The following is a 16755-nucleotide window of genomic DNA, read 5'->3' as shown; positions in this document are numbered from 1 at the left end:
CTAAAGGGCTTCCTAATGCCCCTCTGCACAGCATCCCTTAAAAAGGAGTCCCTCTCAGAGGGCCCCTTGATGACGCAGATCAAGGAGGCTGCCTCACTCTCAGATAGAGGTAACAGCTTGTCCTTCACGTACTCTCACAACTGTTGGGGAAGCTACCAGTTTTTATGGAACTTCATACTGCATGATAATTATTTGTTTACATGGGTTTTCTTCCAGGAGACTGGAAACTTCTTAATGGGAAGAAACTGTGCCCTTTAGCATCAGTGCCCCAGTGCTTAGCAAAGTGCCTACCTGAATACATGGTAGCTATTCAAGGAATACTTCAGAAATGAATGAATGCATGACTGAAGGAGTGAGTGAATACACGAACAAAGTCTAACACAATGTATCTTAACCAGAGTGCATATCAAAATCACCAAGGGCTAGTTATCCAAAAAACACACATTGGATTCCCCTCTAGACATCTCTGAGAGCAGGGCCGAGGCATCTAAAATTTTAACATGCTCCTTAGGTGTTCCTGATGTACAGGTCTATTCAAGAATCAGTGTCACTGGATAGAGTTCTGAACTCAATCTGAAGTCTGATGAAAATTACTGAAAAACCTCTCTGGAACTCCATTTCTTTATTAGTAAAAAAAATCCAAGTATGATAGTCATCGTGTGTGGCTCAAATGACAGCATCCGAAACAAATGGGAGATACATGTAAAACAAGATTATGAGAATTGCAATGAGAAGAAACTTGCTAAATTCTCGTCCCTGGGTGTGAAGGAGAAATAAGCTGGATAATAAGATCCAGGTTCTTGCAGGATGCTATGTGGCATCACCAGGAAAGAATTCTGCAGTTCTCAGTCTAGGGCCCAAGGCATTAAGGGGGGCTGTTTCCTTCATCTTCATTTTTCTTCTCTACTTTCCCCTCCACTCTGCAGGGTACTATAATCTCCCTGCTGTGCAAAGTGTCCAGAGAGTTTTCTGGATGAAAGGAGTTACATAATGTTGACTCTTTCTGGGAAATACAGCAGTAAATTAATTTTTCTACTTCTGCACAGTTCTCTAAAGACAGAAATACCCCACAAAGGGCAGGAAAAAGAATAATACAGTAAAAGAATTTTCTGAAAGAGTTCTTGAAAAGCACTGCAGCAAACAATTCTGTTCCATCCGATAGACAATGACCAAGTACTCAACCTCTGTGTACGAGCCTCTGAGCCGGTAGATGACCAGGAGGATGTCACAGTGCAGTGCAGGAGCCAGATCCATAAAGAGAGAATTTTAACATAATGTAGTAAGAAGGAGGAGAGACCATGTGAGAGTCAGTAATAGATGGTGCTTGAGCCAAGTCCGGAAGGAAGAGTGAGAGACAGGTGGCTAACTGTAGGAAGCATGTTCCAGACAGGGGGACTACAAGATGTGAATAGGGGGCTTGATGCAGTTTAGTATCACAAGGGGATAAATGGAGGAAAGAAGTAGGAGATAGACCTTGAGAGGCAGAGAAAAGCCCCCTCATGGGGTTTTGTATGCTCAGGAGCTAAGGGTTTCTGAAGATGAGTAATCTGGTTCCATGAGTGTATAGCTTGGATGTCTGGGTGGATGTGAGGTCTCCAAATCAGATGACATGATTTTCAGAAAAGCTGATGAATTCAGTGTCAGACATGATGGGTTTGAAGAGGTGTCTGGGTGATATCGAAGTAGAGATCCAGAGGGATATGGAAGCCTGAAGTTTGGGAAAGAAGTCACGGCTGGAGCTAGAGATCCAGGAGGACAGCTGACTCCAGAAACAGAGTTTGGTCGTATTCACTCATTCCCTGGATCTTGGAACAGAGCCACGTCTACTAGTGAAGACCAGACACCATATTCAGTCAAGGTCTATACCCAGCTGCACCCAGGCAATGGTTTCACTTCCAAAGGCACCAGGACGCTACCTGCTTATTCCATCTTCCATCATCTACACTTTTCCACACGGCTCATCGGTGCTGTGGATTAAGCTCAAGACAGGATAGAGCCTCAGAAGCACCCTCACTCCTTGAAATTCTCAAAGACAGGCACATAGGTCTTTTTCCTTAAAATAATTTTACCAAAATAATTATGACGGGGAGCTAGGACAGAATTTTTTTAAAGTGCAAACATGGGAAATTTTACACAGACCTCAGACTCTTCCTGCCTATAATTTCTGGCTCCTTTTCTGAGATAGCACCAGGAAGCTCATTATGTTCTTCCCTCCTTTAGGGTGGGGCTTATACCTCCCTCCCTTCAGTCTCCAGTCTTCCTTTAACTAAACTCATCATTTTCCAACTTTGGGTTCCTGTTTTGGCACCATGCAGAGGTTGCAACACACTCCCATGGGCACCACTCTCAATACACAAAGTGATTCTCAAAGGGGAAGGGTGGAGAGCAAAGCGTTCTCAGCCAGGTCATTTTGCAAAATCTGAGAGAGTTTTGTTTTCAAAATCTCCTCCCTCCCTCTTCCCTGATTTTGATCCCCTACCCCAACATAGAACTCCTGCTCTAGCTAACTAGAACTTTTTCTTCAGGAATCTCGTAACTCCAACACATTTTTTTCTAAAGATACCTTTGGAGAGGAATTAAGCAGTTGAAGGCACCATGGGCTGGCTATAGAACAGGGTCCATGCTTCAGTGGGCAGGATGGCCTAGGAGGCCTCTGAAATCGTGTACAGTTTTTGCATGCATGCGTATTTTTTTAGAAAGATCAATCATTTACTGCATATTAACAATCTTCCAGGAATTTCACACTTATTAACACTGATTCTTACAACAGATCAATAAAGTACCATCCCCATTTTTCATATGAGAAATGGAGGCTCAGCATGATTAAGGGATTTGCCCAAAGCCACACAGCATTGTGTTGGAGGCAAGATTCCAACCCATATCTGCTTGGCGTCAAAGCCCATGCTTGCCATACTCTGCCAAAGTGCCCCTCTGTGCTCCTCAGTGCCCTTTTTCAGATTCAGAAATCTATGGTGATCCTAGAGCCTGAGTCCAGGAAAAGGCTGTTTTGCTGGGGTCATAAAGACACAGTCACTCAGAGAGGCACTCACACTCAGCCTCATCGCTCTAGGCAAGGACCATCCATCAGAAGAGAGGGCTGAGTCGTGCCAAACAAGTTGGCCTGAACCCAAAGACTCAACAGTTTCTCAGTAATCACATAAAAATCAAAAGACACTCATACTTTATTATTATTAAAAGAAAAATGCCAACTAAGTAACAGGCACTTTTATTCAATTAGTGCCTTTTCCTTGGAGAATTCAGAAAACTCTAATATAAAGCATGACATTTGGGGTTTCTCAACCTCTGTACTATTGACCTTTGGGGCCAAATAATTTGTTGGGAGAGGGAAGGCGGGAGGGGGAGAGGGGGGGTGGCGGGCATGTGCCGTGCACTGTAGGATGTTTAGCAGCATCCCTGGCCTCTACCCACTGATGACTTCATGTCAGTAGTACCCCCTCCAATCAGTTAGGACAACCAAACATGTCTCCAGACTTTGCCAAGTGTCCCCTGGTGGGAAGGGCAAAATCATCCCCCATGAAGAACCACAATTAAATAATAATGAAACAATCATTACAAAAGTATGCCTTGTGCCTTGTTGAGCCTGGTCATTTCTGGTGGAGGGGCAAGGTCTGTCTGGATCCTCTCTAAGAACAAAGAATCCTTGTAGGCCTGTTCTCATGAGTCTGTGGGAGGTGGGAGATACCTGGAAAGCAAGGTGGCTCATCTTTGAGCCCACTGACATCTGACTACTGAAGACTCCCTACTACTAAACCCATGAGTTTTTCTCCCTTTCCTCTCTCACACCTTGGACTTCTTTGGGCAAAATGGAATATAGACAAAGAATGTCAACTGCCTCATACACTCCATACAAAGGGAATATCCTGGACAATAGCACAGAGATGAGGAAAAGGCAGGTGGCTGGCAACGGCTTGGGGAAAAGTAGATATGATAAAGGGCCCCTCCTTGTTCAGTCCCCTCAACAATTCCAGGTTGTACCTATTGACACGTCCGTGTATCTCTCATTAGACTGAACTTCTAGAGACAGGACCACATTTTATTTATCTATCCATCTGTCCTAGCCCCTGGTCTTCCATGTATCAGTTGCTCAGCAAATAATTATTATAGAATAAGGCTAAAGTGGAAAAGGCTGTAAGTGAGTGCAGTGTGGTGGTTGGGTGTACCATTAGCACACTTAGCTTGCAATCCCAAATCTACTACATACCAACTATGAGATCTTTAGCTAGTCATTTATGCTCCTCAATTTAAATTTTAACCCCCTCATCTGTAAAACAAGAATAATAGCAGTACCCACAGTATATTGTTTGAAGGGTAAGCTAATGCATGTAAAACCACTAGCACAGGGGCTGGCCCCGTGGCCGAGTGGTTAAGTTCGCGCACTCCACTGCAGGCGACCCAGTGTTTCGTTGGTTCGAATCCTGGGCGCGGACATGGCACTGCTCATCAAACCACGCTGAGGCAGCGTCCCACATGCCACAACTAGAAGGACTCACAACGAAGAATATACAACTATGTACCGGGGGTCTTTGGGGAGAAAAAAGAAAAAAATAAAATCTTTAAAAAAAAAAAAAAAAAAAAGAAAAAAAAAAAAAAAACCACTAGCACAGCCTGGCTAAAGAGAAGCTATTGTTATTCTAAGACACAGGTGGCAAACTTTAAGGGGTAAAGGATAAGATGTAAATAGTTCAGGCTTTGCAAGCCATGAGGCCTCTGCTGCAACTACTCAACTCGACATTGTAGTGGAAGAGCAGACACTGATAATATGTAAATCATGTTGGCTGTGTCCCAGTAAAACTCTATTTACAAAATAGGAGGCAGGCCATATTTGGTCCACAGGCCTTAGTTTGCTGACCCCTGTTCTAAGGTGTCTAGATTTGAATCAAGAAGTAGAACCTACAGAAAATTCCTGAAGTAGGCAATGACAAAATCAAAGTGATCCCTTGGCTTGGCTGAGTTTTTAGCACCATGTAGCACAGACTATTATGAGCAAAGTCTGGAAACAGACCATTACAGCTGTCCAAGCCTGAGACAGGAAGAACCTGAGCTCTAAGTAATGAAAATGTGAACCACGTGGGAGGGAATGACATATGCAACCCCATGCCTCCTGTACCCCAAGCCATGGCTATACCATCTGAGGGTCCATTTCTATTTTCCTACAATGTCTTAGTCATAGTTGGATTTCAGATTATCTAGTTAATAATAAGTATAGACCTAGAAAACCTCTGGAGAACTAATTAGCTGAAACTAAAAATTAAAATGTTATTCTTAATTTATACTGATTCATAAGTAGATGAGTCGCTTGAGTTTGAGGCTCCTGCACTTAAGCTACTCTCAACTTCAAGAAACAATTCCATTTTTCATGTAGAGCATTAAGAACCTGGAAGAAGCGATGATTCAGACAGTTGCACTACAGACTAGTGGTCGTTATATGAAATGATCATGACTATTAAATGTTGCCATCATTTCCTTTAAATGATGTTTCTAACTTTGCTCTGATTTTAGATTTTCAGATTGGCCCTTCCTTTTATTATCCTAATGAGATCAACTAAAAATACAAGGTTAAATGTGCTGCAGCTAATTAGGTCAGCGGAGGCACATCCCGCAACCCCTTCTAAATTCTTTGGATATGGGTGCCTAAAACCTGGAATATTCCTAACCTAGGGAATTCTCACATTTTAAGAAGCGCAGGCACCAATAGCGTGCTCAGAAAGGGCTTAACACCATCGTTCACGGCACAGACCTGGAGAGTCATTCGATACAAATTGTGTTGAATCAGTGAATGCACCAGAGACTGTCAAGAATTTTTTCATGGTTTGACATTTGAAAAATGGGAATAATCAGAGATGGCTTACTACGCAATTTAAAAATAAAAGGATTTAAAAAAAAATGATGTTCTATGCTCAATCCACTAAAAAACGAATTAGAATAACTATCTCCCCAAACTCAAGTGCAATTATCTATACATTTCCAGTTTGTATAAATGCATTATGTTTCTAAGTGCATATTTTCTGGAAGTCTATAAAAAGAAATGATGTGTGATACTACTCTTTAAGCAGCTTCCAGGAAACTAGCCACTTTCTAAGTGCTGCATAATTCAGCTTGCGGAGCAATTAAAACATAATAATAATAAAAAGAGCTCACTAATTCAATGAAACACAGAAAACTTTCTCTCTACACCGGAATTGTAGGCCAGCATTTCCCCAACACATTCCACTCTTTCGTTAAGTGTTCTCTGTGGCCAAAAATATTTAGGAAGTGCTTCATGGTGTAGTCCCCTTTTAGAGGAGACAGTAAAAATGTCATTATTTGTATAACATGCCATCACTTTAGAAATCCATGCTGACTAGAGGGCATATCTTGATTTTGAAATGTTAACGTAAGAAGGAACAACAAATGCATGTTAGAATCAAAAAAATAAGATAATAACTAGATAGCTTTAGAGAAGCCACCTAAGTCTCAACTTTTTTCTTTAAAACGGTAATAATAATAATGCTGACTCTCTAGGATCACACTAAGGATTGAATGAGTTCATATACATAAAAATCTTCCTACAAAGCTAAGAGAGAGCATGTAGCAAGAAATGTAGCTATTGTTATTACTGGAGATTCAGAATGCACAGCAGAATGTCCAAGTCCTGAGAAGTCCCGCAGCCAGGGAAGCAGTGGTTCCAGTTGCTTTTCTCAAATGTATTTGACTGCGTATATTAATCCAGGTTCTCAGCTGCAAGATACAGAAGCTGATACTGGTTAAAGATGAAATCATTTATTCAAGGGATGTTGGGTAGCTTGACCAATTATTCAGTAGTCTAGAGAAACAGGCTTGAGCCTCAGCTTCTAGAAACTCAAATCCCACATAAAAGAAGCCTGATGAGGACACTGCAGTCAGCCACCCCTGAGCATTAAGTCCTGTAATCTATAAGCTCCGAGGAATTCAAATTGAATGCAACTGTCCCTGGGGCCAGCAGGGACTCTGTTTCTGTATCAAGAACAAGACCTTGCAAACCTTGCTGTCTCCCAAGGATAAAAGCTTGTTCTGCTACCACCCTCCCCAGAAAAACTGGATTCTGCATTGCACCTTCTTCCTAGAATTCTTGCTTCTGAGTCAATATGATTGGTGGAATCTAGGTCATGTGCCTGTGCTATACTTGCAAAGAAAGCAAAAGAAGAAAGCTGTATGGGTTCTTCCTGGGGAGGTGAGCCTTCCATGGCTAGAAGTTCCCCAAAGATAGCAAATGGGTTTAACAGTTGCTGGAAAGCCAAAACACATGAAAGATGTTACACTACACTGCGAAACAGCTACTCCTCCTCCTAGAAAACGAATCACTTCTTCGAGAGAACACTATCAGCAGGACCCGTATCAACATTTTTCTCTTTAGCTTCAGGGAAGAGACTAAAATTGAGTAGAGTATAATGTACGGAAGCTTCTTCCCAGGGTACCCATTGATCTTAGAACATTCTGAGAGAGAGGGTGGGCCTAAAAAGTCACTATAAATAGGATAGAAACAGTCAAGGAAATCTGCCAGGAGTAGGACATGAGGTGGAGGGAGCAGGAGCAAGGGGCACTGGAGTTCTTTCTGGGACTTTCGTTCCTGTCACCACCACCATTGGACAGATATTCCTCGTTCCATTTTTTCCCATCTACATGGGCGTTTTCCTGGTGTCCTGTTTCTGAACACAGCCACACATGAACCATTGCATTACAAGAGCAGGATGGAGCAGCTTGGAAAGTGCTGAGATACAGAAACAGACCCTCCCACCAAGTGCAGGTGCTGTGGGCATCAGAGCCAGGTACAGATGGTGAAACCCAGACCAGCGGATGGTCTGTGAGAATAGATAATAAGGATGGTGTGGGGGAGGGGGTGTGTGTGTGAGTGTGTGATCAGACATAACAGATCTGGAGACCTCACATACGTTATGTCACTTGTTGCTCACAACAAACCCAGACGTTGGGTGGATGTGGTCAGAGAGTGAATCCAAAAGGAGCAACTGGTGGAGATTCAGGTAATGGGCACCAAGAATGCACCCGGTAAGAGGGTCAGCAGGAACAGGGCCCTGTCAGCCACTAAGCTGGGCTCAGAAGACAGGATTCCCAACTTTTGGGATGCACTAACAAGGACGGGCCAGGGCCCTCATTTCAAAGACACAAGTCTACCAAAGCATATTAGAAAGACTGGATTTGGGTACAAGAACACGTGAAATAGCCATTACTGGAGCTAAGGTATGATGTGGACAGTGAGATGTATTAGAGCTCCTGATCAAAAGGGTGACCACGTAAATTTAAATTACAAACCAGGAGTGGGGGTGTTATGAATAATTATGCTAGAACAGTAGGCATAAATCAGGAATGTCCCCGGAACTGGGCCATGTGATCACCCCAATTATACATTACCTGGCCCTGGTGAATCCACAGGTAGAATTCAAGTAAACATGGTGAGAAAGGGAAAGAATGCAGAGGTTGAAAACCAAAGAAAACTTGACCTAAGAGAGACTGTTTTTCTTTTCTTTCCTTTGGTTTTAATATTTGAAGAGATGATGTGAAAAATCAGAGATACCTGTATACACTTTGTTTTTATATTTTGTCTCTTTAGTCACTGCCAGAGGCTACCATGATTGTGCCAGCAACAGCACAAGGCATGAAAACTCTCACAGCAAGTTACTCTGGAAGACTGAAGAACCAGAGGGTAAATTTCCCTCAGCATCAGGGTCAGCAGCAAGATGGAGTCTGGTCTCCATGACAAACTCCTCTATCATCCTGCTAGTTTCCACTTCAGAGACGGCCAAGCTGATGGTAACACCCTCAGAATTTCTGCAGGATGTGGCCATGAGGACAAAGACAGAGGTCATGGCCTTTGGCTCGTTAGAAGTTTCCAGATGTAAAAAAAGGAAATCAGATGTTTATCAGGAGACCACTGATGACGCCACTCAAGAGGACTCTAACTATAAGTAGATTCACTCCCTAAGAGAAACATCTCTATGGGAATGTTCCATGATCCCACATGTAATCAAAGAACGAATCAGTAGCTGTCTCCGAGTTGTGTGCCATCTTAGCTTCAGGCAGACGGTTTGATGTGGGCCTCGGTTTTGCTGTAAGCTTATCCTCAGAAAGTAAGCAGAGCTTTATCAGAGATCTTTAGAAAAGACTTTTTGAGCAGTTTGACACTCTGGCTTGTCAATGCTGCAGTATTGTCCCTGAGCTTCTAGGTGTTCGCTCTGAAAACTAAGCTGGCACCGGGAAGCCATTTTCATTATTAAGACATTCAAAAGGGCCATTTCAACAGCAGTATGTTTGGAGGGAAGAGAGACATTCAATGGAGGTTCTGCCTTTTAGAATGAGGCCTTGTACCCTCTTGGTTATATTAGCAGTTCAGTGCCCTTTAGCTTGTGTAATTCCCTTCCCTCTCTCTCTGTACAAAGCTTCTCTTCAAAGTTTACACTTGCAGGGATTTAGAGGATTAGAAATCCAGTATCTGAGTCTGGTGGGTCAGCCAGGCCTTAAGTTAATGAATGTCATGCCCTTAAGCAGAGTGTGACACTGCAATGGTTGAGCTAGGAATGGCAGAGTGAGATGAAAGAAAATGTCCAGAAGGTTCTTTGTCCCACAATCAATTTCAACCCTCCCCACAGACTCATAGCCCTCTTCCTTTCTTTCTCTTTTTCTTCCTGCTAGTACTTTTTCACCATTCAACACCCTATAGATTTTACTTATGTTTTGTTGTTATTATTATCCGTGAGGTCAGGATTCTATCTGTTTTGTAAATGTCTGTATTTCCAGTGCCTGGTACATAACATTTCTTGAATGAATGAATGAATAAATGATGGAAGACTCCTCCCTATATAGATAGGAGTCATTCAATCTAGTTTGTTCTTCAGACGCAAAGTAGTAATTGAGAAAAGTTTTCCAAAACCCTACTCTTTTACTCCTGTGCCTGGAAGCTTCTGGGCTAGAGAGTGACTCTTTTGAAAGAAAGGAATTTGAAGGAATATGCAAGAGTTGTGGAGGGAAATTGAGTGTGGGGCTAAGGAATAGAAGAATACATGAATTCACTCACATTTTGAAATTTTTTAAAAAGCCAGACTAACATCAAAGAATCAGACTACAAAACACGTAGAATTTCTTAAATCTCTGTAATTTAATCATGCCTGTGAGCTTTGCTCTACCTGTCTCTCTTTACAACAATAAATTCTTCAAACAAACAAACCAAAAAGGTTCCATGACAGCTAGGAAGTAGAAAATGATAGATACCGTGCCCTGAAGCAAATGAAGAATCCTAAGAAACAGGTGAAACAAAGGATTTTAAAAAGAAAGAAGAAAAGCATTCTAGTACACTGGGGCCCCAAGAAGGAAGACAAGGTACTGAGAAGTAGCAACTTCTAAACATAAAGCCAACTATGAGACAGTATGAAGAGAAGGTTGGTGTTGAGACTCTCCATGAAACGGCTAAAATAACGGAACATCACAACTATGACAGAAAAAGTGACAACACCACCCTCTTTTCCCTCTCCATCCTCTCCCAGTCCAAGCAGTTACTTAATCCTGCTGGTGCTCACACTTTAGTGATATTCTCAAATCAATTTTCCTTTCCAACCTCTAAAGCCCTTACCTTAGCTCCAGGCCTTGTCATTTTCCTATAGGAATGAGATAACTACCACGCCACTCTGTCTTCAGGTTTACCTGCCTCCAGTCTATCTTTCCCTAGTCCCCAGGGCAAATCTGACCCTTCTACTTTCCAATGCAAAACTGGTCAGAGGCTCCTCCCAGCCTATTTAAATGATGTCCATTCAAATTATATTTTCAAGCCATTCTCTAATGATGTGTGCAAATGTTCACAATAAGGCCTAAGTGCGAATTCTGCACGTACAGAGACAATGCCTATCTTATTCACAGCTGAATCTCAACTAGCACAGTGCCTGTGCTCCACAAATATTTAATATGTGTGTCCGACAAGTAAATAAAATGAAAAAATCATGATATAAAACTATATAGAATTCAATACTAATAATGTAAAAATATATATGCACACAGAAAATAGAAAGATACAGCAAAACATTTATTTTTATTTATGCTGTTCTCTTAATTTTCAAAACTTACTATGAAATTTTTTTTTTCTTTCTGACACTTAGATACCAAAATATAAACAAAAACAAAGGGAGTAGAGCAAAAACTGTGCACCTGACAAAGATAGCAGTGTGAAGCATAATGAGAAGTATAAGATCTTCATCATGCCACATCAGATTCTTTATCTTCCAGCCCTGACTCTGCCCCCACATCCTGCTAACTCCTCTGCCACCCAGGAGAGTGAGCTACACTATATTCTTCACATTCACACTTGCCACCTACTCTCTCACCCCACTATTGCCGTATTCCCAATGTGCTAGTTCTGTGTTCTTGCCATCTTTTCATTTCTAGGGAAAAGCACAATTCCTGATACACAGAAGAACATATTAAATGTTGATGGAATAAATTAATTAATACATGAATAACGCACTGAATGTTAGGCCCATTTCTTTCATTTATTCTAAAATCATACTTACCTAATAGGGTTGTTGCAAGGACTAAATGAGAAAATGTAGTAAAACACACCTGACACATAATAAGCACTCAATAAATGAACATAGTTATTAACTTTTATCAACATCACTATGCGCAAGTTGCTTTGCTCCCTTAGCCACAATCATCTTAAACTGTGGATAATAATTCCTGCCCTGCTCACTCATCCCCTTGAGATGAGAAAGAGCTTAAAACAGTTTGGGGACTATAAGTCAATAGACAAACATATTATTATGATGATCATCATGATTATAGGCCATTTTCTTTGTGAACCTTGCCTGCAATAGGTTTATCCTTTAAGGTCACATTACCTTTGCTGATGTTTCAAACCATCCTACGAAACCATGCTCCTTGCAGAACTGGTCCATCTTGAGGCCATTGTTCATGAGCACATCCTTCCCCTGGTCACATTTGTTGGCCAACAAAACCACTGAAACTGGCTTGCCATTAGGGAGACTTAACTTTGAGTCCAAATCATTTTTCCACTTTGTCACTGCTTCAAATGTAGCTGGCCTGGTGACATCGAAGACAATAAATGCACCCATAGCTTCTCGGTAATAGACCCTTGTCATGTTTCCAAATCTTTCTTGACCTATCACCAAAAAGAAATAGAAATCAAAAACTTATTACAATTAAACTGAATCATCTATTGGAAGCTCATGAGGCCTCCAGGACAAGCAGATCACTCAGTAAAGTGCTTCATTGCTTACCTTTAAAGAATGAGCTAAATACACAATCGTGCAGCTTCGGTCTTAATCTTTGAGTCCAAAGGAGATTCATTCATTTAACAGGAATTTATTGAAACTTCTGTGTACCATGTAATGTTCTAGAACTATGTTAATACAGTATCCCACTAGCTGCATATGGCTACTTAAGTTTAAATTAATTAAAACTAAATAAAATTTAAAATTCAGTTCCTCTGTCACACCAGCTAGCTACATTTCAAGTGTTCAATAAACACATGTAGCTAGTGGCTACAGTATGAGACAACCCTAATATGGAATATTTTCATTATCAAAGAATGTTCTATTAGACAACACTGTTCCGAATACTTGAGATACAATGATTAAAACACGAAAATTCCTCCCATTTTGGAGCTTACATTTTAGTGAGATGATAGATTATAAAGATAAAGATAATAATTAAATTATGTAGTATGCTAAAAAGGCATCCATAGTTGACTCCAATTAAGGGTAACAGAATTAGCTAACATTTACTGTATGGTTACTAACCATCAGAAATGCAAATCACATAAGTGATCATGAAAGAACAAGTACCATCCTCATTTTAAAGTGAGACAACTGAGGCTTAGAAAGGCTAAGTAACTTGTTCAAATTATACAGACAGTAAGCTTGGAAAGTTGGAATTCAAATCTGAGCTTTTTGAATCCAGAGCCCATAGTCATTTACCAACACTGAATACTCTCAACTACTAAACCACAGTCTTGTGCTCTCTCTCCTCCAGGTTTATGTACCAGGAGTGTCCACTCGACTAAGAGATAACAGATATTTATGTGTCGATGCCAGCCTCTGGGCTACATGCTAGGAATACAACAGTAAACTAGATGGCCTCTATCCTTAAATAGTCTACAATCTTTTGGATGAGGAAAGTCCTCTGATAAAGAAGTCAATTAATCAATCAGTCAACAAAAGGATTGGTCTTATTTAGACTGGTCAGCTAAAATAAGTTTTGCTCTGATTCTTAATTTTCTAAGTGAATATTGGCAAGAGTCTTAAACACTCTAAGTTCAGCCTTTCTCATCTGCAAAATGGCAATAATAATATGTACCACACAGGGTTGTCATGTGGATGGAATGAATTCACATATGTAAAGCAGCCAGCACAATACCTCAGAACTAGTTGATACTTGAGTTTTCCCTCCCTCTTTCCAGCATGTTAAAAATTATGAAAGACAATAATAGGTAGTGAAATCAAAGTTCCAGACCAGAGTTTATGACCAAAAATTACAGGTATTTCAGCTGATTAACAAAAATGAACAAAATCCTATTGGTTGTAATTGTCCGCTAGTAGTTGCTAAAGACAGTAGCCTCTGAAGACTGGGCTTATATTTTCTGAACCAAAAACTCCAGAAGTGTGTTCCCAGACAAAGGCTTTTTATTCTGACTTGAGAATTTATTTATGTTCATAGTCTTCTTAAGTTATACAGATTAAAACAAAGTGAAGTGTGTATTTAATAAGGCAACTTATCTTGAAAAGAATAAAATGCTGAAACTGGCGTGTATCTAAAGATATATAGGTCAGCATAACCCTAAGAACACTTTACACTTAACTTTGGTCTCAAGGTTTTGTGATGGTGAGCTTTCATTTAAGTTACCAAACTCTTTTGCAGGTTGTTATGTTCACATTGGTATTAGCATTGCGGATTGTAAGAGGAAATGATCCATAAGCACTTGGTGGAAACGGATGAAGATCAAGGGTTCCCGTCCTGTGTGTGAGCCTGTGTGCTCAAACACGTATCACCGGAAAGAGCATTTTGTGAGGGTCAGCACATGATGATCCTAAACCATCTGTTACATGGGTTATACCGTAGAGGCATTTTTCTTTAAACTTCCCACAGTCATCCAGTCAATAAAAGAACTGGGATCTAATACTCTGCATATGACACACAACCCACAGATAAACTTTCACTTCTCCCAAATGAATTTTAAATATTTCCTTTTTTTTTCAGTTCTTGATACAAACAGTGACCTCCCTTGAGGCTCAGGGTGTCCATGACATTTCAAGAGGATAGGGAAAAAAGCCCTCTGTGATCATTCAGGACTCTGAAGGCCCCCAGGCTTTGTAAGGATGTCTTATGATGGCTTTCAGGGAACTAATCAGATGAAGGGCAAAGTCATGAGTTATTCAATAATCTGCTTGTCCAGAAGTTTTCATAGTAGAGTAAGGCAGCCCTCAAGAAGAAAGATTTTACATTTCAAATACATGGCAAGGGGTCATTTTTAAGACTGTGTAGAAAAGCAATATATAGCCTTAACACCTTCTTGGGAATTTAAAAAGGAAAATATGTGTGTGTTTGAGTTTGTGAGGGTATCTCTGTGAGATCAGAAACAAGGAGAAAAAAGTGTGTTTCTAGAAAGAAAAGACCTTTGTATATTGAGGTCACTGGGCCAGCAGACTTGGAAAGTTTGTATTTTTGGCGTTCCAGCAAGAGGTCACATTCAGATCAAGGCATTTCTAGCACTCACATTTTATCCTTTCTTTGTCAGCTGACAGTCCTCTCCGCTGGTTCTTATTAAAAGAATGAGAACCATGTGATTTTAGTGAGTGCCTACATGTGGGCAAAGCAGGGACCTGATGAATTTCTCATAGGCAATTTACTTTAAAAAAAATAAAAGACCATAGTTCAAAAATCACCCTCGAGGTTAGATTGCTCTTTCAACACACATTTATTGAATAGCTAATATGATCCAGGCTCTGTGCTTTATGCTGTAAATACATAGTTTTTTGCCCTTGAGGAACTTCTAAACTAAGAAGTGTCATAATGGATGCATGACTGAAAATGATCCAAATCACCATGTAGGTCCCTGCTTCTTTTATTCTCAAAACACGCTCCATAACCCTGTAGACGTGGCTCATGCTTCAGCTACCAGCATAGAGGGGTGTTAAACGATAAAGCAATCAACTGAATCACAAAAGTTAATACAATGGCTGCAGGAAAAATCTGGATGACCTCACTGAAGAAGGCATTAAATTGAAGGGTCAGAAGACATTGGTTTTAATTATAATCACTGGTTACCAGTGCAGCCTTAGACAAACGTATTTCTCTCTCTGAGATTCAGTTTTCTTATCTGTAAAATGAAGTCGTTCTGACTGATCTCTAAGACCTCTTCCTGCTTTCATGCCTTCTCACTCTATGATATTACCATTAAATCAACACTCGGCCCTCTGTCCCAACTGCCTGAAATGGTCCATTGAGTGGCACAGACTTAGCTAAAAATATACACAAGCATCACAGCCATAATGTGAATTTAATGATATTTTCACTTGGTAATTAGTACTATATAAATGCTCCCAGTGGGCATAACCAAACAATGAATCTTGTAGACAGGCACAAAAACAAGAGGAAGCATGTAGGGTTTTCTATTAACCAACTAGCTCTGTGACCTCAGAGAGCCTTACCATTCTAAGCTTCAGTTTCCTCATTGGTAAAATAAAGAAACTGGATCGCATACCCTGAACTAAATACATTATTGCCTCTGGCAACCCCCTCTAATCAACCTACCCGATATGCAGGCATCTAGTTCTCCACCTCCTACTCTTGCATTCCCCTCTCTGGTTTACAGCATTACCATCAACACTGCCACCCAGAGGGGTACCTTCAAGTCGTCTTCCAACTCCTTCCTCACTCATATATCCAAAGGGTCTCCAACATCCTACCAACACTTGTATTTCAGAAGTGGCTCTTGACTCTGTTCCCTCCCCTCCATCAGCACTGCCACTGCTCCAGTTCAGGCCCTCATTGCTCCTCACCTGGACTACTGACATTTCCCTAACAGGGGCTCTCAGCATCTCAGTTCTCATCACTCCCACTCTGCCTTAAAATAATATAAATATAAACACAGGTCTTAGACAGTTGTCCTTCTGGCAGCATAAGAAATCACTTGATGGTTATATATCCGAAGGAAATCAAATCACTACTATGAAGAGCTATCTGTACACCTATGTTCACTAGAGCATTATTCATAATAGCCAAGACAAGGAATCAAACTAAGTCTCCATCAATGAATGAATGGGTAAAGAAAATGTGGTGTATATATATATATATATACACACACAATGAATATTATTCAGCCATAAAAAAAGAAGTAAATTCTGCCTTTTGTGACAACATGGGCAAATGCTATGAGAGCATAATGTTAAGTGAACTAAGTCAGACAGAAAGAAAAATACTGCATGACTTCACTTATATGTGGCATCTAAAAAAAGCCGAACTCACAGAAACAGAGAGAAGGATGGTGGTTGCCAGGAGCTGGGAATGAGGAAAATAGGGAGATGTTGGTCAAAGGGTACAAACTTCCAGTTAAAAGATGAATAAGTCCTGGGGACCTAATGTACAGCACAGGGACTATAGTTAACACAACTCTATTATATACTGGAAAGTTGCTAAGAGAGTAGATCTTAAGTGTTCTCACCACACATAAAAAAAAGGGTAATTGAGTGTGGTCGTGGA

General features: G+C 40.7%; 1 protein-coding gene across 1 annotated transcript in view; it reads right to left on the bottom strand.

Moving 5' to 3' along the window:
* The window catches only part of RAB38 (RAB38, member RAS oncogene family), a 57695-nt gene that overhangs the window by 23601 nt on the left and 17339 nt on the right, over positions 1-16755 (bottom strand). Inside the window, exon 2 of the mRNA XM_001489498.6 lies at positions 11877-12157. Within this exon, the coding sequence (XP_001489548.2) occupies positions 11877-12157 (281 nt within the window). The remainder of the gene's footprint in view (positions 1-11876; positions 12158-16755) is intronic.

Source organism: Equus caballus, chromosome 7, assembly GCF_041296265.1.
Source record: "Equus caballus isolate H_3958 breed thoroughbred chromosome 7, TB-T2T, whole genome shotgun sequence".
NCBI classification, from domain to species: Eukaryota; Metazoa; Chordata; class Mammalia; order Perissodactyla; family Equidae; genus Equus; species Equus caballus.
This window is presented reverse-complemented; position numbering and strand designations above follow the sequence as displayed.